This window comes from Pavona decussata, unplaced genomic scaffold, assembly GCF_977016875.1.
Source record: "Pavona decussata unplaced genomic scaffold, jaPavDecu1.1 SCAFFOLD_233, whole genome shotgun sequence".
Classification (NCBI taxonomy): Eukaryota; Metazoa; Cnidaria; class Anthozoa; order Scleractinia; family Agariciidae; genus Pavona; species Pavona decussata.
In genome coordinates, this window is record NW_028145638.1 from 3,519,513 (window position 1) to 3,543,101 (window position 23,589).

At 36.6% G+C, this 23,589-nt stretch overlaps 2 protein-coding genes across 3 annotated transcripts in view; one reads left to right on the top strand and one right to left on the bottom strand.

Moving 5' to 3' along the window:
- LOC146458441 (protein flightless-1 homolog) overlaps positions 1 to 16,448 on the top strand; it is a 46,118-nt gene extending 29,670 nt beyond the window's left edge. Inside the window, exons 39-56 of one of the 2 annotated variants that reach the window (XR_014858266.1) lie at positions 349 to 463; positions 1,954 to 2,001; positions 2,904 to 2,960; positions 4,876 to 4,972; positions 5,409 to 5,545; positions 6,087 to 6,130; positions 6,617 to 6,677; positions 7,248 to 7,304; positions 8,260 to 8,355; positions 8,804 to 8,841; positions 10,472 to 10,537; positions 10,863 to 10,920; positions 11,463 to 11,552; positions 12,421 to 12,513; positions 14,034 to 14,081; positions 14,377 to 14,442; positions 15,082 to 15,766; positions 15,953 to 16,448. Coding sequence is in view for 1 of the 2 variants with exons in the window: in XM_085090916.1 (XP_084947042.1) it covers positions 349 to 463; positions 1,954 to 2,001; positions 2,904 to 2,960; positions 4,876 to 4,972; positions 5,409 to 5,545; positions 6,087 to 6,130; positions 6,617 to 6,677; positions 7,248 to 7,304; positions 8,260 to 8,355; positions 8,804 to 8,841; positions 10,472 to 10,537; positions 10,863 to 10,920; positions 11,463 to 11,552; positions 12,421 to 12,513; positions 14,034 to 14,081; positions 14,377 to 14,442; positions 15,082 to 15,219 (1,309 nt within the window). In the remaining variant the exon portion in view is untranslated. Of the gene's footprint in view, positions 1 to 348; positions 464 to 1,953; positions 2,002 to 2,903; positions 2,961 to 4,875; positions 4,973 to 5,408; positions 5,546 to 6,086; positions 6,131 to 6,616; positions 6,678 to 7,247; positions 7,305 to 8,259; positions 8,356 to 8,803; positions 8,842 to 10,471; positions 10,538 to 10,862; positions 10,921 to 11,462; positions 11,553 to 12,420; positions 12,514 to 14,033; positions 14,082 to 14,376; positions 14,443 to 15,081 lie in introns of both variants that reach the window. The other variant, XM_085090916.1, reaches the window with a different exon arrangement.
- Positions 16,336 to 22,673, bottom strand: LOC146458442 (growth factor receptor-bound protein 2-like). Its single transcript, XM_085090942.1, has 6 exons — positions 22,492 to 22,673; positions 22,281 to 22,378; positions 20,124 to 20,224; positions 19,373 to 19,394; positions 18,599 to 18,761; positions 16,336 to 17,413 (listed from the first exon to the last, which is right to left on the bottom strand). Exons 1-6 carry the CDS (start codon positions 22,567 to 22,569, stop codon positions 17,228 to 17,230), a joined length of 648 nt encoding a protein of 215 aa, XP_084947068.1. The 5' UTR covers positions 22,570 to 22,673; the 3' UTR covers positions 16,336 to 17,227.
- Between the last annotated feature and the right edge of the window lie 916 nt (positions 22,674 to 23,589).

Sequence of the window (23,589 nt, forward strand, 5' to 3'; positions counted from 1 at the left end):
GAAAATTCACCTTGGGTGATCATATCCTTACATATAATTCTCACAACCTCAGAGATTGAATGAGCATTGATATTATAAGGAGAAATTTGATGCTGATCACCGTTAGGGCTTAAAGGGTTGAGATTACTTTAATTACCTTGTATCTTATAGTTCAGAGGGCATTGATGGATGCACACTAGTATTTCCATGGAAGTCAAATTCAATTTACTTGTACTAAAATAAAAGCTTTTAAAATGTTATCAGAGGCATTCTTTCAGAATTTTCTTTTTTCTCTTTTTTTGTTAGCCTTTATGTATTCAGTAAAATGGTTTTAGGTTTAACCTATGGCTGTACCATCTTTCCATGCAGGGCTGAGTCTCAGATGTTTAAGGCACGATTTGTTGGCTGGGATGATGTGCTTGCTGTAGACTACACTCTAAGCGCTGATTATGTTGCAAAGGCTTCTAAGCAGCTGGGAGTCACTGTAAGAGCTAAATGTTTTACATTCATAAATTTGCACTAAATACTTTTGTAGAACTGCAATCCTGGGTATATTGGAATTTACTGCACAAGCATGACTTTATTATTTATGCACTACAGTAGTTTCGTTCAAACCAATGAAAGTGGAATTTTGCATTACCATTATCTCCCACATGTTTGGTATGTGGAGTTCCAGAAAATATCCATACCCACCCCCCCCCCCCCTATGGAAGGCTTTTTGTTTTGCACCCCCATCCCCCAGGAAATTCCAGTTTAGCTTCCTACTTTGCTTCTAAAATTGTGACCTTTAACAGCCCCTCCCCCTAGGAATTTCCAATGACCTTTTATGGGGTGGGTATGGATTGTTTCTGGAACTGCATGACAACCACCTTGTCATCATGGCTGCTTTTTTCTTTTGTTTCAAACACTATTAACCCATGAAGTCATTTTATCTGAAGAATCTGCTTACAGTCCATTCATGAAAAATTAATAGAACATTTTTACAGATAAAGGGAGGTGTGTTTCTGAAGGTAAAATCCCCTGCAATAAGTATAAACCCCTCCCATTCAAACACTGAGTTAGAAGATGAGAACATCTTATTATATTTATTTTATCTTATTTAAATTTTTACTTGTGGGGGTCACTTGTTATAATTATGAGGGGTTTAGATTCAGAATGAATTTATTTGGCCCCAGTTGTTCAATCCAGCAGATAAAATGTACTCCAACTGTACATTAGCAACTTATCTGCTGGATAAAGTTATCTGCTTTAACTCTGGCCTGAGGGGTTTAAATTCAGAGTGAATTCATCTGGCCCCAGTTGCTCAAAGAGCAGATAACTTTATCCAGTGGATAAATTGCTATATACAGTGAATAAAAATGTATTCCAACCAATATATTTTATCCACTGGATAGCAACGTATCTGCTGGATAAAGTTATCCACTCTTGAAACAACTGTGGCCTGAGGGGTTTAGAATCAGAGTGAATTTACCTGGCCCCAGTTGTTCAAAGAGTAGATACATCTGTAACTCTATCCAGTGGATAGATCACTATCCAGCAGATAAGATGTACTTTAACCAATACATTTTATCCTGCTGGGTAGCTACTTATAATTATCTGCTGGATAAAGTCATCTGCTCTTGAAACAACTGGGGCATGGTATCTTTTAGGACCTGTTGGTGGTTGCACTGATGGGGCTCAGATGTAGTCATCCTGTTAGAGCTCCCTTTATTAATGAAATTGAATGAAATTGTTAGCTAATAATTTACATCTTGTCATGTAAGTATTTAATGTTAATGAACTTATCCTTCTCTGAGGTGTATAAGCGCAGTTTTACTCTACTCATTGTCACTGATGATGACATTTGAACATGATGAAACATGTTTTAGAAACTAAGAGATGTCATTCTTTGTTTACAGCTTATTGTCAGTCTGTTGTTTTCTTGATCTGAAATTAAATAAACTGCCTTTTATTTTGTGCTTTTTCTTTATCCAGAATATAACAACAAAGGAGGCCCAGGCCAAACTCCAGAAGGTTGCCAAGGTATAATAGTTGATTATTTTGTGTTATAATTAACAATTATTCCACGAGCGTGCACTGGATATGAGATGGTAGATAGCCAACGAGAGCATAGCACTGACTTGGCTATACACATTTCATATCCAGCGAGTGCAAGTGAAATAGGTGGTTTGCATTGCTGCCATGTTGGTGTACAAAACATAAAAATGGAAGTTAACTCCCAGAGAAGAGAAATCTTATCTTTTCTGAACACCAACATGGCTGTCATGACGCCACATGCACACCATCAATAATTGTTTTATTAAAAACAATCAAGAAAGATTGCTAGATCTTGCTGATTTTGCTCTGTAAGAAATACCAGGAGTCAATTTAATGGTCACTATTTTTCTGGCATGGTATAATAAACAATTATTCCACGAGCGCAAATTGGATATGAGATGATAGATAGCCAACGAGGCGCGTAGCGCCGAGTGGGCTATAATTATCTCATATCCTACAAGCGCGAGTGGAATAACCGTTTTATTAGAAACAATCAAGTAATATTGGTAGGCCTTGCTGATTTCCTTTTCAAGAGTAACCAGAGAATACTTTATGCTTGCTACTTCTCGGGCATGGTATAATGGCTCATATACATGTACCATGGCCGCTATGCCAATCAAATCCCTGGAATTGCATTATACAATAATCCAGTTTTTTATAATGGCTCATATACCATGGATACTAAGCCAATCAAATCCCTGGAATTGTATTGTACAATGATCAAGTTTTTAATAATGACTGATATACCATGAGCACTAAGCCAATCAAAACTCAGGAATAACTGCATTATGCAATGATCATGTTTTTAATAATAATTGTTATGAATCACCATAAGATTGTGATTCCTTCCCTGACCTTTTGCTAATGTACAGGTTGTTCTCTGTCAGGTTGATTTGTCTGCTCTGTTTACCACAAGACAGCAGCCTATCCCAAATAATGAACAGGTTATAAAATAATGTTCTTTGTTATAGTTATCACGAGTGAACACAACTTACAACAGGAAAATGCTGTCTCTATAACCCTATATGACAGTTATCACATTATTAGCCGAAACTTAGTTGACCTCACTTTGAAGACATTGTTATACTTGTCACTATACTGGTTCTGATAACTGTCCATGATACAGCTTTTGCTAAATTATGGTCATGATGGCTCATTTCACTTACTGGTTGTTGCTTTTTATATCATGTATTTCTCAAACTCATTAATAATTCATCAAAAGAAAACAAAGAAAATTACTACCGTGACCAAGGTTTGGATATGTGATCCTAGTTACCATAAAATTTTGCCAACTTTAGCCTTGAATTTCTTCAAGAATTATTGCTCATTTGAGAAGCCCTATCGAACACTCAAAAGTGTGTTTCATCAGATATCCAAACACCTCGAAGTCCTTTAAAAAAAACTCGGCTGCGCCTCGTTTTTTCAACCTACTTCTCAGTGTTTGGATACAGTCAACTTTCTTGTAAGCGACCACCCTTGGGGCACGGCAAAGTGGTCGCTTACGAGAGGTGGTGGCTTACGGGGAAGATCAACAAAATAAGCCTAATAAGCCTAATTTCTGGCCTAAAAAGCGGTCGCGGTCCCTTAAGAAATTTGAGCGGTGGTCCCTTACGAGAGAGCTCTTGAAACAGTATTTAACTGAGAAACAAAACGGTTGTTTACGAAGTGGTCGCTTATGGGAGGTTGTCTCTTAAGAGAAGTGGTCGCTATGAAAGAGTTGACTGTACCTGATGAAACTCATTTATAATTCATAAGCCCATTGACCTATCAAATGGTTGATAAAACATCACATGCAGTGGTTTTAAGGATGGTGCCTACTATTGTTACTGCGCATACGTTCTGCGCATCTGGAGATACTTGGGTTTCCTATGGGTGGTGCCTACTTTTACAGGGATAATTTTGCGCGGTTATACGGAGAAAACAGAACTTAGCAAGTGCTTTTGGTATCTCAAAGGAAAATTAGGGGTAACCATGCATTTTTCAGAGATAATTAAACTTCAATTTGGAAAAAAGCGCTGTGCATTGCTTTGTATTTTGTTGCTTTTTAGAATAATTGTTGCTTAGTTATCTCTAAAAAATGCCAATTTTCTTGTGGATTTCAATAGCCGCTACCAAGATGTGCTTTTCCCGCATAGTGATAAACCGTGCAAAAATACTTCGCTATTAGTAGGCACCGTCCTTAAAACCCGATAAAACCTCCTTCTTATTAGTATGAAGTGTTAAATGTTGCTCTTGTATGCTAATTTCCAACATTCACAAAAGCATCATTATTATGAACTCTCGCTCCACACTCTTTCCTATGTTTTTGAAGCCCTTCAAAAAACTTGCAGCACATGTTTTATCGGGTCTAAAACCACTCGGCTGGGCCTCATGGTTTTAAATCCCGATAAAACACTGCTGCTCGTGTTTTAAATATTACCTATTTATTTAGTAAATAAATAAAATAAATAAATAGTTGGTTATTTATTTGTCTGTTGAATGTTGACAGTCGAATAGATATTAAACATTTCAAAACAACGACACAACCATCGAGTTTATATCAGAAGACATGTTTAGGGTACTTCAGTATCCATTGTCAGTTGTAAACATCCTTGAACTAACGATGGATACTGAAGTATTGAAAACATATCTTCTGAATTCAGACATGGTGTTGTTGTTTTGAAATGTTTATTTTTTTATTTATTTTTAATTTATTTACTTAATATTTACTTATTTATTTACTTATTTATTTATTTTATTTTTTATCCATTTACTTATTTATTTACCTATTTATTTATTTTATTCATTTATTTATTTACTTATTTATTTATTTATTTATTTAATTACTTATTTACCTATTTATTCATTGTGTCATTTCAGGAGCAATATGTGGAGGAGTGGAATGAGGACCTGGATGGAATGGAGTGCTTTGTCTTGGAGGGAAGAAAATTTGTCCGACTACCTGAAGAAGAGATAGGTACATGTACAGTACATGTGTTTGCATTTATTAACTTATAAGGCTTATTGTGTAAAGTGTTAGGTAAAATTGCCTAAGTTAGAACATGTATAATCCACCACTGATAGGTCATTTTATGTTTTAAAAAAAGTAGTTTAATGACAATCAGTACACTAACCTCAGAATAGATCTTATCAAGCTTCAAGCTTTTTTTGTTTTTTGAAAAAAAATTTGCTGCCAGTGGTTGCCAGCAATATCACCTATTTTGTCTGAATTTTTCACTTAAATACTGAGGAAGATTTTCTCACACAGCTCCCTGCATTTGTACTTTTTCCTAATAAACAGTACAGTGTAGGTCTCTTGTTTTGGCTGTATGAAACCTGTCGAGTTCTGTGCCCATATGCTTCCACATGTCACCCACTATTTAATATTTTTGTTTCATTTGCCTTGTGCTCAGGTCATTTCCATACTGGAGACTGTTATGTGTTTCTTTGCCGTTACTATGTACCTGTTGAACAGCCTGAAGGGGATGAAGAAGAAGAGGAGCCTATAGAACAGGAGGAAGACTTCTCATGTGTTGTCTACTTCTGGCAGGTGGGCACATGTCAAACATCATACATGAAGTTGTGTACAAAGTTGGCATTTCTTTTGGTGCTGATATTTCCTGGGGAAGCTCAGACATTTCAAAACTACTGCCCCTTCATGGGTGAGATGAAGTAGTATGTGCCAGTTGAATAGACCCTTTCAGATTTTTTTTTTCAACTTTTGATAAGCAAACAGAGCATGCAGAGCATGCAGGTATTCATGACAACCCTGAGAGCAGCAACCACCCAGGCACCGTCACACTGATAGAATCAGTGAAGATACTTAGTTTACCAACCTACATACCTACCATGACCAACAGAAGGGTGACGGATGAAAGGGAGATTTGATGCTCGAAACAACTACATGTTCTCACAAACCTGGAAGGCAAAGTATGTAAGCCGTGCAAAGCCCCATATCACCACGTGAGACCCCAAATGCTGCAGCTAGAACAGATTGAATTGGCTCAAATCTAACTTAACGTACTTCTTCCTGGGTTACTGGTAATGCAAACATCATTCTTTTTTAAAAAAATAAATTATGTTTATTTCAGGGAAGAGATGCAAACCAGATGGGCTGGCTGACTTTCACATTCAGGTTGGGCCTCTCTGCTTTCGTATCCAATGCCTTCAACAATAGCATGCCATCTGCTAAGTCTCCTGGATTATTAGGGAGTCTGGTGGATTTTGACTGCAACTCCCAGTCTCCTGTAGAGCACCTGAAATCTCGTCTGAAACAAAATTCAAATGTGAACAAAGGGGCCACTCAATAGGGTTCATTTGAATGGTCACACGAAAAGATCTTAACAGCAGACAAAAGTTTCAACCACCTTGATTCTAAACAGCACTACAGGAAAGTACTGCTTAAAAGCTTTTATTTGAATGATAACACTTCAGGATATCATCTGCAGAGACAAAAGTTAAAGTTGTTTTACACAACTAGATGTTTTACTTTTGGCGAGGAAAAAGCTTTTGGCAGATTTGCTGTTTTTGATGATTGTTTGATCGGCTCCCACCTTGAAAATCTGTGCAACCTTTTTTTGTTTGCTTCCAATAACATCGCTGTTCCTTCCTCATTTTGCAGTCTTCAGAAGAAATTTGAAATGTTGTTTGGTGAAAAGCTGGAGGTTGTGAAGACTAACCAGGTATACTTCATGTACACTTTACATTGTGTAGTATTTAAACTAGGCCTTAAGAGCAGGCTGGCTTGCTCTATCACTGTCTTTACTGGCAGCTTACAAATTAAAGCAGACTTAAAACACAAGACAACTTTCAAAAGACGTCTTTGACAGATTTGTTTACTAAAGCCCTTTGGTTTAAATTTGCCAAATGTCTTTTATTTTGCCAGGCACTTATCATTATTCTTGGAACTTTTTAATGCAAATTAACTAAAATTTAATTTTTGTAAGATTTATTTAAAATAGTATATAGTTCACTGTAAGATGAACAGGAGTTCTATAAATTTCGTATGCAGTTTACCCTGTGTGTTTTTTTGCTCATGTAAGACACTATAGATAACATTTAAATTTGAATAAAACTTATTTAATACCCCTTTCTCATATGTCCCCTATGCCCCTCCCAACCCCTAGTCCTCCTGTTGTACATACATGTAGATTAACTGAACATTCAGTTATTTCAGTTATTTCAAACTGATATTCCGCTGTATATTTCCTTGTATGCTATTGAGCTTTTCTTTTTTTTTTTTTTCAATTCAGCAACAAGAAGCACCACGATTTCTAGCTCATTTTAAAGGAAAGTTCATCATTCATAAGGTGCACTGAATATTTTGACCATTCTATGTTAATTTATTTTAACTGTTAGCCATGTGGTAATCAGTATCTAATTTCTCTTCACAATATTACAGCTTGGTTATAAAGTGTACAGGTCATGACAGCGATAGGAATGACCACCATTATGATAATAAAAATATCTTGATGGCTTTAAATAAAGAAAGTTTTCTGATCAGAACCATAAGAAAGCTACAAAGAAGGGTGATGGGAATATGCATTTTGACATTGGGGCTTCAAGGGTTAAAGGGTGGGCCAGCCTGACAAAACATGCAATGTTTTATGGCACCACCGCCATGAAACATGATTGTCATCATGGGCTATTAAAGGGTTGGCCACTACCAGGTTTTTAAATCAATCTAACCTTATGGTGCAATGTTTTCCTACATTCATTTGGCTTTCCATCAATGTTGGTATCAATATTGTGACACCATGGATTAGGACTCTTACTATGGCTTCATACCTCAAGGTATTGTCCAAGCTCAAACAAGTCAAAACGCAGCATGGCCTAGTGGTTAGGGCACCAGACTTGTAATCTGGGGATCAAGTCCTGCTTTGACCACTTGGATTTGTTTAACAGTAGCTCCGTTTTCAAAACCAAGGCCACGCTTTGTTAATGGCCAACTGGTTTGCCTCCCACACCAGTTGGAATTTTTAACAAAATGCTATGTTCAGTTTGTACAATATTATTAATTTATTTCTTTGATTTATAGTGTCCTTAGTTAGCAATACAGCGCTTTAATTAATGCGATACTTAAATAAAGTCGTTTATTTATTTTACATATGGTACTGGGCTTTCTACAATGCTTGGCTTTGCTTAATACAAGGTCATGGTCATTTTGGCAAACAGGCCAAAACAGTGAATTACTTGGACTTTCAGTTCAAGGTACCCCTATTAATTTTGATACCATACATGAAAAGTTTTTTTGCCTGTCAACAGGGAAAGCGAAAGGAACCTAATGAAGGAGAGAAGAGCAGGGCTAAATTCTACCACATCCGGTCCAGTGGAGGAATATTAGCCAAGAGAGTTATTGAGGTATATTTAATCTATTTTGTTAAATATTGGTAACCCTATTACTCCCAGCTATGTCTTTGTCTGGTAATTGTGGACCATTTCTCTCTTTAATCAAGTTAAATTGACATAGTTTTCTGTTTTACACATTTTTCATGCAATCTTTTAAAACTACATGGATCTACATTTTTACTGCACAAAAATTGATGTCAACACTAGATTTTTTGCACTGTAAATAGAGTTTTTCTTTATTGAATAAAAAGTTATCTCCCCAGTTTTGAAACCAGGTCTTACAACTAATAAACCCTTGGCTCTCAGATTTCATTTTGGATTCTGGAGATGTTGGTTTTTTGAGGACAGAGAAGACTTGAGTACCCAGAGAGAAACCTTTTTTTGTGCAAGGATGAGAAACCAATGTTCAACAAACTCAACTCAAATTGCTGTAGACCAATAATTATTATTTATTTCACAGATTGAAACAAGTGCAAGACACCTAAACTCTGAATTCTGGTAAGCATTATATTATTCTTATATTCTAAAATGATATACAGGGTGTTTCAAAAGTTCGTTCCGATTTGTTTTCTTCTAACGTTTCATTATTTATTTAAACTACCTCTTTAAAAATTAGGTATATTATTTTTTGCTTATTTATCATTCGATCGTATTAGTAACCAGAATGCCCGCCTCTATTTTTAATGACATTTTCTAATCGCCTTGGCATAGAATGTGCGAGTTCCTTTAGCGTGTCAAGAGTCACATTTTTTCCATGCAAAGCGTAGTCGCCTCTTCAGCTCTTTCATCGTTTTGGGGGCTGGATCTTTGTACGTTGTCTCGTCAATGATACTCCAGATGTTCTCAATGGGATTGAGATCAGGAGAGTTCGCTGGCCAGCCATCCTTGGCTATAAAGTTTGGCAGATTCTTTTGACACCATCTCTGAGTTGCCTTTGAAGTGTGAGCCGGTGCTCCATCCTCAACGAATGTCATCTCTTTCTTTGAGCTAAACAGCTTCCTCTCTATCTGGCCACCTGTAACCTGACGCCTTGATGTTAACGGTTTGACTTCTTTCTCAAGGCTGTGGTTGATGTAGTATTCAGAAGTTACGGTTTGGCCTGTGGGTAGCATGTGTAACTTTGTGAGCCCACGACCCGTCATGCCACCCCACACCATCACCTTTGCACTTTGCTTCACTTGGAAAGTTGGAGGAACATCACATTCCTGCGAGCCCCATACAGTATCGTTTTTTGGATTTGGGTACTGGAAAAGATATTTAGGACACTCATCTGTGAATAAAAAAATGTCCCAATCCTCTGCTGTCAGCTTCGCGTATTTTTTGGCAAATCTCAAACGGGCTTTTCTTTGCTTTTCGCTCAACAGAGGTATTTTTTTCGCTTGAAAACCTTCCATCCTTTCGTAGTCATGTATCTCCACACCGTTATGCTCGAAACTTGGATATTTTTCTGCTGAAGATTCTTGGCAATCTTCCTTGTTGAATTGTTCCCCGTTTGTACTTCGCTTTCTCGATTGAATTTCGAGCACAATTCGTCAAAACAAATGGTCGCCCGCGTCTTGGTTAGTCTTCGAAGCACTCTCTTTTCGACCACTTGTTCACCCAACGTTCAGTCTTGTTAAAAAATTTAGCGATTTCTTTGACTGAATGACCAGATGATCGTAATATGGCTGCTTGAGCTCTAGCATAAACAATGTCTGACTTCATTTTCGTAACAGTGAAAACAGAAAGTTAAGGAAAAAAATCAGAGAATAACAACAAATTCGGGAAAGGAACAACATGCACAAAGGGCGCGAAAAAATGGCGGGAAAACGCGCGTGTGTACATTTGGCGCGAAAATCGAACCAAAGACATCAAGTTGACAATTAAAATTGCTATTGCCACACATTTTAATAAATTATCTGCCTCAATTTATTGAAAAAGTTCTAACAAACAATTGATTTGTTTAAGAAATAAACAACTGTAAATCGGAACGAACTTTTGAAACACCCTGTATGGCTTTATCAGCAAATTATGAACGAAGTAATTTATTCCTTTCACAGCTGAAAAAATATCAGTATTGATTTACTGTAGTTTAAATAACTAATTAATATTTTGAAATGGCGTAATTCTGCAAATATTATTTTTCTAGTTACATCTTGAAAGTCCCGTTTGAAAATTATTCTAAGGATGGGATCATTTACGTGTGGATTGGCAGGTAGGTGCTGTTACTGTGATTATCAATTTCCACATGCTTAATCAATCATTTATTTATCCAAGTAATGTGTAATGAGCTAAAAGCTTGTTCACAATACATACATGCTGAATAAAATGTAAAAATTACAACGCCTAGATGTATCAGTAAAAACTGCTATATAATACAAATACACATATTCACTATTATAAGAACTAAGATTACTAAAATAGTTGATTTATTCCCAATTGTCTTTATAAACTTGAAAAGATTTTCCTGCCTTAACTCAGGTTTAAGTGAGTTCCAGATGCTAACTAACTTTTCATAATAAAACATTATTATTAAACAGCAAAGTAACTGAAAGTGAAGCAGACCATGCCAAGGAACTTGGAAATGAAATCTGGGATGTAAGTTGATTTTTGTTTAACATTAGAATACCACAGCTAGTCCCAAAGTAAATTATGCCTGGAGTTAAAGTGTTATCCTGGAAGTGTCAGGGTTGATGAAAATGACGATTAACTTCTAAGATTTCTTTTGATATCCAAAAAAAAAAAAAAACTTTGAGAGTCGTGTCTTTTGAGATATTAGCAAAGATATAGTGCCATAAATTCAGGAAATCTTGCAGGCATTTGTGTAAAGACAGGCAAACCTTGCCAGTTTCCATACAAACATCAGATTCCACAAAAAAATTCGGACTTAATTAAACTCTATCTTCTCTATATTAAAAGACAAGGTTCTCAAACTTGGCCTGGCTTATTACTAATTTTAAGTTGCTCTTTCCAGAAGTGTCAATATTGTGTTGCATTACCAGACCTACATAAAATTTTAAATTATCCTGATAACGAAGAATATTTGCATGCCATCGTTGTCTCTTTCGATGCTGATTAGCTTGTTCGCATTTTCATGTACTGTGTAAGGTTCTTCTTCTTTTTGTTGTCTGTCTATTTAGAGTGACTATACAGTTCAGATTGTAAATGAAGGTGCAGAACCTGAAAACTTCTTCTGGGTGGGACTAGGAGGAAGGAAAGAATATGATAAGGTAGGTTAACCCTATCTAGAACACAAGAATGAGAAGGGAGGGGGGATTCTGTCTACAATGACTTTTGAACCTAAATAACATTAAAGTTTTGAATGTTTGAGCTAATGCCATGAAACGCCAGGACTTTTTTTCAACAAATTTATCTGGGAAAAATTTGATTTGGTCAGTAAGTTAGTGTTCATTGACTTTGATGTTACCATGGTAACCAACTTCTGACAGGCCAGTTTTTTTTTTTTTCAGAAGATGGAAATCCTTTATCAAAATGAAGAAAAATTACTTTCATACTGTAACTTTATTTATGTTCTAATAGCTCATATTAGTGTTCCTTTATTTGTTTTGATTGCTTTTCATTCAATTTTGGTGCTTTCCTGAAGTTTCGGGGAAATCCAGAAATCTAAGATGACAGATCCAAGATGCCAGCTATTTTGCAATCATGACGTATTACTATGTCGTATGATGTCATCACTTCCCGTTGCAGACCTCAGTGGAAACATCTTTGGACGTACTTAGGCTATCCTTCAAGTCTCATTGTAATAGCTTTATATTTGCAAAGTTGTGGGGGGGAGGGGGGGGGGGGCTATTCCAAAGACAAAATGAACATCTTCAGTAGAAAGTTGGCTGTCAAAGAAGAGTTTTTAATTATTGTTTAAATGATTTTAAACTGTCAGGGACTTAATTTGCTATTTTTACAGGTCTGTCTCCACAAGTCTTATTAATATTCTTAAAGAAACAACTAGCAGGTTGTAATTAAAATTTTAAGACTACTCTGTATGCTGTTTTCACACTGTCTCTCTGGCATCGTAACCACAAGGCTTGTTAAGTCTGACTAGTGAGCTGTTCATGAATAGTCCTTTCATTGTTCATTCAGTCAGCTGAGTACATCAAGTATGCCCGGTTGTTCCGCTGCTCCAATGAAAAAGGATACTTTTCTGTATCTGAGAAGTGTTCAGATTTCTGTCAGGTGAGCAAAATTTCTGCGTGTAGATAGCTTAAAACAACTAACCAGGGGTGTAACTAGACCATTTCATAGTGTACGCACAGAGGGGAATAATTACTGCTAGGGGGGTCTGAGGGTGTACTACCCCCCCCCCCCCCCCCCAGAAAATTTTGAAAACAAAACACTTGGAAATGCTATTTCCAAGTGGAATTTCCTTTTTTTCAAGAATTTAACAAGTGAAATAGTGAGACATAAGTGTTTTTCTTTTTCATTTAACCAGCATGAATTTTAGCAAAAGGCAATACTGCCATGTTATTCAATGGCCAGATGGTCCGTACTGGAAAAAAACTGTGCTGGCCAAGGACTGTAATCAAGACAGTGGGAACAGTTTTTCCCAAAATGCACCAACCTATGCTGGTGAATAACATTTCTGCAAGGAAATGTTCAAGGCCCAGGTCTTGCAACAAATCCACCCTAGTTCATAGATAAGATAAAAAAAATTCAGCTCACTGCCTAAACCATCCAGATTGCGTGATTTACAGAATTCCACCCCCCCCCCCCCATCCCCGCCACCACACGCTGAGAAAATAAAAAAGATTGTTATCAGATTTTTTACAGAGAAAGAGACAAACACATGTCCTTAAAATTTGCAAAATCAGTGATGACCTTACCAATGTCAACCTCCTTATATTTATAAGTAAAGAATTACAAGACAGCAAATATGGCCCGCCACCCACAAAGCGGCGACACTAGGAGACTTGAGTAATCAGACATGACTTGTGCCTCATTGCATATGGTACAATTTGTTACCTTTTTTAGTACCCAGGATAACCTGATCGAAAACAGGATATCTCTTGCTTTGTCTCACTAAATTCAACTAACAAAATCTTCCCAAGCTTACCAGGTGGTGGATGCAGGCAGAGACCACCATCTATTTTGTGTTTTGGTGGGCTCTGTTCAAGTATAGTAGTTTTGACCACTTATTATATTTTATTTGATATCTTTTTTATAATAATTTTCAGTTTGTAGGATTTCACGTGCATATACTGCGTATTTGGTAGCTCAACCCAGCTTACTCTTACAATTTGTGGGCTTATATTCAGAGTGGGACGTATTATCAGAAGGAGTTTGAGCCAGAGATTTGGAGGTTTATATGCAGTACGAACCCCACCAATGCACTTACCTGACCTATAAATGCCCTTTAAGTTAATAATCGAAGGAGTGCATAACTGCCGTATGTTGACTCGATATTTTGGACTCATTTTTCTTGAAAACTAAGTGTAATCCAGCAGAAAAAAGACACAGAGCATTGTTTCCTGACAAAAGTGGAGAACACATGCAAAACGTCATACACTTTTGAGCAAACTGAAAAATCGGCGTTAAATGTGCTAGTAATTAGTAACCAGTATTGAGTAAGATAGTTTTGCACACAGCCCTTCAATTAATCAAGCAATCTCACTGCTTCTAAAAGTGTTCTGATGCTGCATATTTGGCTTATTATGTGTAAACTTCAAGGATCTTTATCTTGTGGTTATGTCAAATAGGATGACTTGGCAAGTGACGATGTAATGATTCTGGACACTGGATGTGAGGTACAGTAAAATTATTTGCTGTTGTAAGTTATGCCCGCATGTTTTGTTTGAAATGGTTTGCAATATGAGTAAAAGAATAAGAAACTTATCATTGCGTTTACTGTTTTGATTGTTTGTTTGTTTGGTTTTTTTTTTAACACTTAATTAACATACGCCAGAGCAAGCCAAGAAATTTGACTGTGCTTATTGAAGCTGACCATGCAGATGTAAAAAGACTGGTTTTGGTTTTGATTTCAATCCACACTATATTTCTTTGATCATGCCATACTTAATTGAGTTTTATCAAATCCTCCAGGTATTTGTTTGGATGGGACCACAGTCAAGTGATGTAGAGAGAAAAATGGCCATCAAGAGTACGCAGGTATTTGAGTTTCTTATCAATTAAGCGAAATTCAAATAGTGAGAATAAGTATCACTTTCTGAGTTGGTTGTAACAACTAGCTATAGAGTGTTCACGTCGGCCATATTGGATTATTTGCCAAAGCCTTTGGCTTCGGCAAAGAATTGATCTGCTCCCCACTGACAAATCACGATATTTTACTCAACCTTGTCCAATAATAAAAATATTGTTAATTATTTTTATTTCTAACCCTATTACTTACACCAAGAGTACCCAAACTCAAATAAAAGGAAAAATTTTCCGTACCTTGGAGAGTTCTTGAAAACAGCTTCATGTGAATGCCCTCAGTGGTGTAGTTAACAGCCATTTTGCTTTTATTACCATATTGATTGGGCTGTGCAATGTCCTCCTAGCTCCACATAGTTAGAGATAAAACATGTTTTAAAATCCTACGACATTCTTCGTGTTGTGTGCGTCTGTCGTAAGGATGTTGTAGGTTGATTTGCACGACTCGATTCGTGTTGTAGGCATGACATAAGCATGTCGCATGAGACAAATCGTTGGCAAAATCGTATCGTCTAAATCGCCCTTTAGAGGCACTTCTGCACTTACGGTCAGCCTTTCCATAAGATCTGTCATAATACGCTTTTTCTTCCTTAGGTTTATATTCAGCATCTCATGCAGCTAGACAGTTCAAGCCCAATAAGAAAGTTGCGCTGCACCTTTAGAGGAAGAGAGCCACATCAGTTTACACGTTGTTTTCATGGCTGGGGCGAATTCCATGATCCCAAGACATAGGTACCTCCTCTTACTAACTGGTGAAGAACAATAATATTGTCCAGTTGGAATTTTGGATGATGTTGATGATGATGATGATGATGATGACGATGATGATGACGATGATGATGGTGATGATGATGTTGGTTGTGGTGGTAGTGGTGGTTGTGCTGGTGATGACGATGACAATTGTGATGACACTGACAATTACGATGACCATTTTCAAAACAAGATAATGCTTCAACTGTCTGTGGACACACGATCATATTGGCGTGATTTATCTCCTTTTGTATTAGACAAATTCAATTTAGCAGATATTTGATGAAGGGTTAAGACTGACAACTAAATAGTATTGTGCAAAAAGTGATTTTCTACCACTTAGCAGATGTTTAGGCAGCTAATGAAACTGCTCTGTCTTGGCCAATGTATCATCCATGATCTTTTTCAGAAATGGATGCCCCTATGTATAGGACACCAAGGTGCAATACTAGCAACAGTCTTACAGCTTACTAGGTAGTTTTGAATCTGCATTGTGTTACTGAGGAATGAATTGTACACTTCCCTTTGGGTCCCTTCTGGTGTAATGATTCTAGTCTAAGAATAATTCATTTGTCATCAGGAGCTGAATGATCAACCACAGAAAGAATGAAGTTCTTAAAGAACATAACCTCTTGTATCAACTTCCGTTACTTCGCTAGGGATTGTATTCTTCTTTCAAAAAAAAAATTAATTAAAAGCAAGATTCCCTAGTAAGTCAGTTTTAGCAGCTGAGTCACTAAAGTAAAGTTAACATGGAATTTTGTTGTAGTAAATTGTACAACATTAAAAGGAAGCAATGATTCAATATTCCAACAACTTATTTGGAATAATTTTCCTTTGTTTCCTCTATATACAAATATATATTTGGAATATAAATTGTCCTTTTAAAAAAATGAAGCAACAAAGCTTAATATACTTCCCCCCTATTCTAGACAATGGACCCTATTAAGAGTCTGCCTAGTTGTGGCTACACTGCAAATGTTCATTCAGTTTATGAATACAGTGCATGTCTTGAACTAGGTAGGAAGCAGTTTATTTTGCTCAGTATTTTCCTGTGTAGAATACATTGTATACCTTTCAGACATCGAAATGGCACTGTTTGTAGTTTTTGCTTTTTTATTTAACCAGTTCATATCAAACGGTCTCTGCATCTATTATGTATAAACATGTATGTTTTGTAGATAATTGTTATTAAATAGTAAGGAAATTTATTCTTATGGAGTACATTTCATTTTGTTTTAATTGTATTTTTAATAAAACTATCCTACAAAACAAAATTATGACTGGAATAAATAACATTATCCCATAAAATTCCTAGGCAACTTCCTTACTGCAAAAAGATTTGATTTCCAGAACAAACTATAATTATCTCAATATTTTCATATAAATTTTCTACAGCACCTACCAGGCATTATTTTTTCAGAAATTCTTATAAATACCTTTTTTTTTCTGAATTGATTAATTAAATTCCTTGTTAAAGTAGTGAACTTCACAAGTTCACAACAGAACCGATTGTATAATATTACAATAAAAAAACTGAATCACAACAAAATTAATGCTTATCTGCAAGCAAATTTTACATTCATTTTGTTGATCTGTTTTTGTTCTCACAGAACATTAACTGCAACATGACCACACGCAAAAATTCAGACACTTCGATCTGAGCACAAATGAAAATTTGGGCCAAAAATTTACTTAAGACAGTTATACTCACTGCCTTTCAATTCACAATAATTGAAAACATAAACTGCCATGCTTGCGTTGAGTGAGTAAGCTAACAAGAGTTCACTTGAGGCTAAAAAATTTCAGCTGCATATGTACATTTTTTAGGCTGTAAAGTACAAAATTTCCAATCTTATGTAACATTTTCATACAAATATATTCAACCAGACTCTTCCCTCAAAGGCCAAATGAAACAAACTTTGCTGACATACATTGTGTTCGTTACCACCAAAACTTTCCTACAAATATAAAAGAAGGCACTTGGGGATTAAGTCTTGTTTTGTGTCGTAGAAGCCACATAGTTTCGAGGGAAGATTCCAACACAACCATGTACTTGTCCCTTCCACCAATCAGCATTACTTTTATCCAACACTGTGATCCAGTCTCCTGCGTCAAAACTGATCTCATCGTCATCTTTCGCAGTGAAAGGAAACAATGCCTGGACCATTTCATCCTATTTTCAAAGAGGAAAAGGTAATCAATGAAGATTCTCCTTCCATGACATTTTTACAGCATTCCCATCACTTACACTTTGACAGATCAGTGCTACCACCCTATCAGATACAACAATAATGGTATCAAACAAATAACTAATCACTGGGGAATAACTCACGGTCATTTTCTCAACATAATAGGTTACCATAGCAAAACTACATGATTTTATAACCTCAAAATACACTCCTAATTTTAGCTTTAAACGGTTATAAACCAAAAACTAGCTCTGTGGCGTGTAAAGTGCTGAATCAAGTGGTCTGTGATCAGCATTTTCAGATACAACTTCTTGCAAAGTTTAAAAAAAATTGTAGGGATGGGTTCGTTTTCGAAAAATTCAAGAATAAAATAAAACCTTCTTGGGGTTGTTGTTTAATGGTAAAATGCTGTGCTCAAAATTTTACAGTTGCCATCAAAGCTCTATGACCTTGGTGAAGTGTTCCTTTTAAAGACATACAATTCTCTCCCCCTCATTTGGATAATCCAGTGACCAAGTACAACTGTACTTAAAGCAAAATTGCCATCTGATTGGCTACATAAAGGGATTCTAATTTTTTGTACGCTGTCCAGGGAGCATAATTTTATGCAAGGAACATTGCAATAACAATTCTAAAAAGCTGTAAAATACCAAACGCTATCATTATATTTTTCAGTAAGTACGCGCGGTGTGATTGGTTAATTTTGAGGGCCGTATTTCACTGTACGGCCCGCTTACTTTGAAAGTTGTACCCGATTAACCTCAGAGATATAATAAATATCTCACTAACCTTGTTTTATCAGTCTGTACTGTAAGTTATGGACCTCAAACTCGGTTAGTAAGAGGTATGTATACATATGGAAGTTTTTCCCCAAATTGAAGTTTAAGTATTTCTGAAAAATGCATGGTTACCCCAAAGTTTCTTTTCAGATTCCAATAGCCCTTGCTAAGATCCACTTTCTCCGAATAGCCAAAAACCATGCAAAAATACCTTAGTTTGTTACTAGTACCTAGGCACCGTCCTTACAAAACCCAAGTTTCTCGGACCATCCCAAGATGCGCAGAACGTATGCGCACTAGCAAAAGGAAGCACTGTCCTTAAACAGGTCACAACTCAAAGTGGACATTGCACTTGATCGAAATTAAAGGATTTGAAAATTGATCACTTACCCTAAAATCCACTTCGTTGAGAAGTATGTGCTGAGTTTTGCTGACGGAGTTTGTTTTGTGATACTCGACCAACTCATTTAAGGATGGAAACTTTCTGATCCACAAGTAGTACTTCCTGTCGTCATCTTTGAAAATCTTGAAGTGCTGCACTTTATCACCACTCCTATGAAGGAAAAGTGAAACATTGCTTAACCGAATTTTGATAACCATGAAAGTGGACAAACTCTGATGGTCTAAAAATAATGAAGGTTGTTTCTTCTGTAACCAAACCCCTTGGACTCTTATCAGTATTACCACCCACCCCCACCCCCCAATGGCTGAATTGTAACCCATATTTGCTAGACACAGACAGAGAGGAGAGCTTACTAGAAAGGGAAATTAATAGAACTTTTACAGTAAAATGTTAGTGTGGTGCTGCATTAGTGGGAAATAGAAACAATTGTTTGGTTTATCAACAAAGTTGATTACTAAAAGGACTCAAATCTCAACTAATCTTGGTCAATGAACTCTTCAATAAAGTTGTCAACATTACAAAGATAAGTATAATCCTTTACGCGTATAAATAAACTCACAATATGACCAGCTCCCAGTTGGCTTGATAGCTCAGTTGGTAGAGCACGGAACCGGCATTACAGAGGTCATGGGTTCGAATCCCATTCAAGCCTGAATTTTTTTCAGGTTTTCTCTTTGCAACTGTTTAAGTTGCGTCCTTACTGCGAAGATCTTTCTTCTATTTGAAAGATAAGTATGCAAGCAATAACTACATGTCCTTACCTGACAGACAACGAAAACTCCCCTGAAAAAAACAACAGCAACAAAATGAACGAATAATATTAATTAACACTATCAACTTGTATCCTGCCGCATTAATAGGATTGGGAGGAGTTAGCATGACGACTGTATGCCTGGTAAACACTATGACCAGGGTGCCACTTGTCATGAGTAACATTAACGAAAGCGGTTAATAACTTTGATATGGACCCTGACACTGATATTGTGTCATAATGTTGGTGAGGAGTGCATGATAAGCACTAAGAGTATCAGTGTACAATATCATTTACTACACTAATTAAATAAAAGAAACTAATTGTTTGCTTAAATTGCTTAATTTTCTCTAAACCCAAAAAAATTATTGTAGATTCTTTGCATGCAGACTTGTTTCAATGTATGTACAACTTTAAATTTAACATGAAACACCATACATTTCCTGGTGTCCATACAACCAATGTGTAGCAAATAATAAGTATATGGCTTATTTGATCTGGGATAGGAATACATACTGACAGTGATTACAAGAAAATAATCCCACAGAAGAGGTTTTTGAAGTTACTGGAGTACAAAATCGCTCTTAAATTATCATGTGTTAGCGAAATGTAACTTTGCAGAAATGTCTTCACAAATTTACTTAAAAAGAGAAATCTAACAGCTATTCCACTTGTTCTTATTCTGGAATACAGTTAATCAAATGCAACCTACATCATTTCTAACAATAACTACAAGCCTAGGCCCGGCACCATGCACATACCTGGTGAACTTTCACTTTCTCTTATTAGGAATGCTCCTTCAAACTGGATCTGCAAGAGAGCTTCCTCGGCATGTTTTCTTGTTATTTTACCATGGAACCAACTAAAACAAAAATTAAGCGAACTGTTTAAGTTTACATCAATTAAAATTATAACTAACTTCCCTTTTTGAATCATGCTGTTGAATAGAATAATATACAGTGTAGAGTGAGTTTTTTTATATCTTTACATTAATAACTGTCAAAATTCTCATGCGCTGATTGGCCCTTAGCTGTTGTCTATGAGAGTTTATATAATAAGCTGAATTCTACACCCATTTTCATTGGTTCTTACATACGATCTATTGGAGAACAAATGTATAGATGATGTCTGCACCATTAACAACTGTTGCTTCTTTATTTTATAAAACAAATAGATTCCATTTTCCCATGCGTCTGTTCAGTATTAGATCACAGAAGACGTCAAAATGTGCTAAGAACATCAGTGACACACTCGGCAGCACATTTTGACATCATAAAATGACGTCAGATGTAACACGTGCAGTTTGTCAACAGAAAATAAAGCCAATTCCGCTCATGCTTTTTCCATGTTATTGTACACAACAAATTGACAACAGTTTTCTGTGGTCTATGCTCTTACAGACCATAAAATGAAGACATCAAAGTTGCAGTAAAACCACGTGCCTATTCTCAGTGCTCGCTTGCTTTTTCAGGCCATAATTTGGACCAATCACTAGCTAGAGTATTAATTCAGGCGTGTATTTGGTTTAATCTCCCTTGGGAGTAGCTTTCTGTATAAAATAAACACTTGTACAGTTGAATCTGTCCAGTTAAGCAGCAAGCACGAAAGATTTGGATTCCTGCTACATTATCTCAAGAGCCATTAACCTAGGACTGTCTTACGCCTCTGAGCCCAGGACTCGCATGTCCTGTAACTCAATTAACTCTCAGGTCCTCAGGCCTTTTGTGAGCGCCCACTGGAAATAGTTTACTATGGCATGTGGTTCCACTTGAGTTTTGAACATTTTACAATGTCATTTCATGGTCTATTTAACAATTATTCCACGAGCGCGTTGGATATGAGATGATAGATAGCCAACGAGGCGCGTAGCGCCGAGTTGGCTATAATCATCTCATATCCAACAAGCGCAAGTGGAATAATTGTTTTATTAAAAACAACCGAGAAATATGGCTAGATCTTACTGATTTCGCTGTGCAAGAACGACCAGAAGGCAATATTTTTTTATGGTCGCCATTTCTCGACCATGGTATAATTGCTCATATACCATGGCCGCTAAGCCAATCAAATCCCTCGAATTGCATTATACAATGATGCAGTTTTTAATAAAAGAGTATAGACCATAGTTAAATGCATGCAAGCTGAGGGGATTCTTCTAACCCCAGTATCAACATGAGTATTCTCCTTACTCTTAGCTTTTTGGCTCTAATGTTAACATGGTTGAGAGAATTTGTTTAAACATCAAGACATTTTGGGTTTGGTGATCATTTCACTTTCTCTCATGAACTGCATGTTTGATGAAGCAGTAACATTTTAAGGAGAATTTAGATGTTGGTCACTATTGGGACTGACCTCCCCCAAACAGAAGCACCACAACGTTATTTTAAATAATTACAATGGTATCTTAGATTCCCTCTGTTTCAGTACAAAGGTGACAATGCAGATCAGTTTCAAATCAGATAGGACTGTTATTTTTTGAAGAGTTTAGAAAATGAGACTTCATAAGGAAATTAACATGAAAAACCTGGGCTTGTACAAGGAGAGGACGAAGGTTTTAAATTACGTAGCAGAGATCAACAAACAGTAACAAATGCTGTTATTTTCTCACTGATTATCACACGTAGTCCTAAATAAAATCATTCCTTATATAGAATATGGAAGAGCGTCGCTTCATCAAAAGCCAATTAAAGCGACCAACAATAAGCTTACTGAATTAATGACTGAATATTAAACGCGAGTTAAACGATGTCGAAGAAAACACTTCCTGGTTCAAGAAAAGTCTCTTCTGATATGTTAATGTGACGGTTTTTTTTTAACTTGTCTTGGTTAGAAAGGCAGTTAAGGTTGTGTTTCATAACAATATGAAGAGGTAGATAACGTACTGCAGGAAACTGAAACTTCCATGAGGAAAAACACCTTACTTGTGAGGCCTCATTGTGATATATGTATTTGGTATCCATCCGTCTCGATTTCCCTGCTCTGCCTTGTACCAGTTCTTGTCCGAATCTTTGTCTAAAATCTGAAGTACAACAAAATACAGCTGAGTTTCAAAACTTCACAACAATTAGTTGCACTCAAGCATGAACCGTGCAACTAGATCGATGAAGTCGTCGCTTGCATTTTTCTGCTTACATTGATTATAGTCCCTTTTTCAAACGACAGCTCGTCTTCCTGTGAAGCAGCGAAATTAAATTTCGTTTCGGCCTCCATTTATGGATCGTTAGTTTCCTTTTGATTTCCCAAAGAAATAAAATTACTGCTGCACATCGAACAACATTGCCATAATTATTTTGGAGGAAGTGAAAATCGCTAGTTCTCAGCCTCCCCGGCCGGGAAAACCCAAAGATACTACCTTATTTAGAAATCATCAGAGTATTACGGAAAAACAGCTAAAAACGCACTGGGAAAAACGTTATAGGACTTCCGAACGAAAGGAATCGTATATCTGGTTTCTTCAGAAAGCTATAACTGGGGAATATCATTTGCTTTGTATGGGGTGTCCCTTCCGCCAAAATTATTGCACTAGTGTGTAGTGTGTTATTGTTAGACACAATCACCCGACCACCACCCAGTGGGGTAGTCTCCCTCGCAGCCGTCCTGTGTCTCGTGCGGCTGCGAGGAGGGAGACTATCTGTGGGGTCGAGCGGTTAAAAGAACAGCCTTTTTTTTTTTTTTACTTGTGTTGAACTTATCAATAAAGGTCCTAGTCGGAGTGCAGTTTTGTGTTGGTATAAGCCTGGTGGTTTCTAGAGGTCACCTCGCCATACATTAAACTATGGATAAATTGTCAATATATTGATAAATCGTCAACGCTTTAGGCAAGTTTTCCACATAATCCCATACTTAAATTTGATATATGTTTCTACCCCTTCCACAAATTATAGGGCTATTGGAAAAATCTTGCACACATTTTATCTGCCGAATAGCCGGACCTATCCAGTGGATAAAGTTATCCGCTCGGCTTTGAATATTATGATTGTCCACCTCTGGCCTCATGTGAAATAACAAATGTTGATTGATTCCCGGTACGTTTTTTTGTTATGCCACCACAAATCAGATCACAAGATGAAACCACAACAAAAGAAAAGAGACTGTCGGCAATGAAACAGATTTAGCTCTGCGAGAAAATTACTTTCCTTTTTTAACATTGATTTTTCACTGTTATGTGACCTTCAAAATCAAATCGTGTTTGGCATAGGTCATCCATAAACATGTCAAAAGATGCAGTAA

Coding starts and splice junctions, on each gene's coding strand:
- LOC146458442 (XM_085090942.1), bottom strand. CDS start 22,569: ATGGAGGCCGAAACGAAATTTAATTTCGCTGCTTCACAGGAAGACGAG. Junction 19,395..20,123: donor AGAAAGTGAAAGTTCACCAG/GTATGTGCATGG, acceptor TGTTTTTTTCAG/GGGAGTTTTCGTTGTCTGTC. Junction 18,762..19,372: donor GAGTTTTCGTTGTCTGTCAG/GTAAGGACATGT, acceptor TTTCCTTCATAG/GAGTGGTGATAAAGTGCAGC.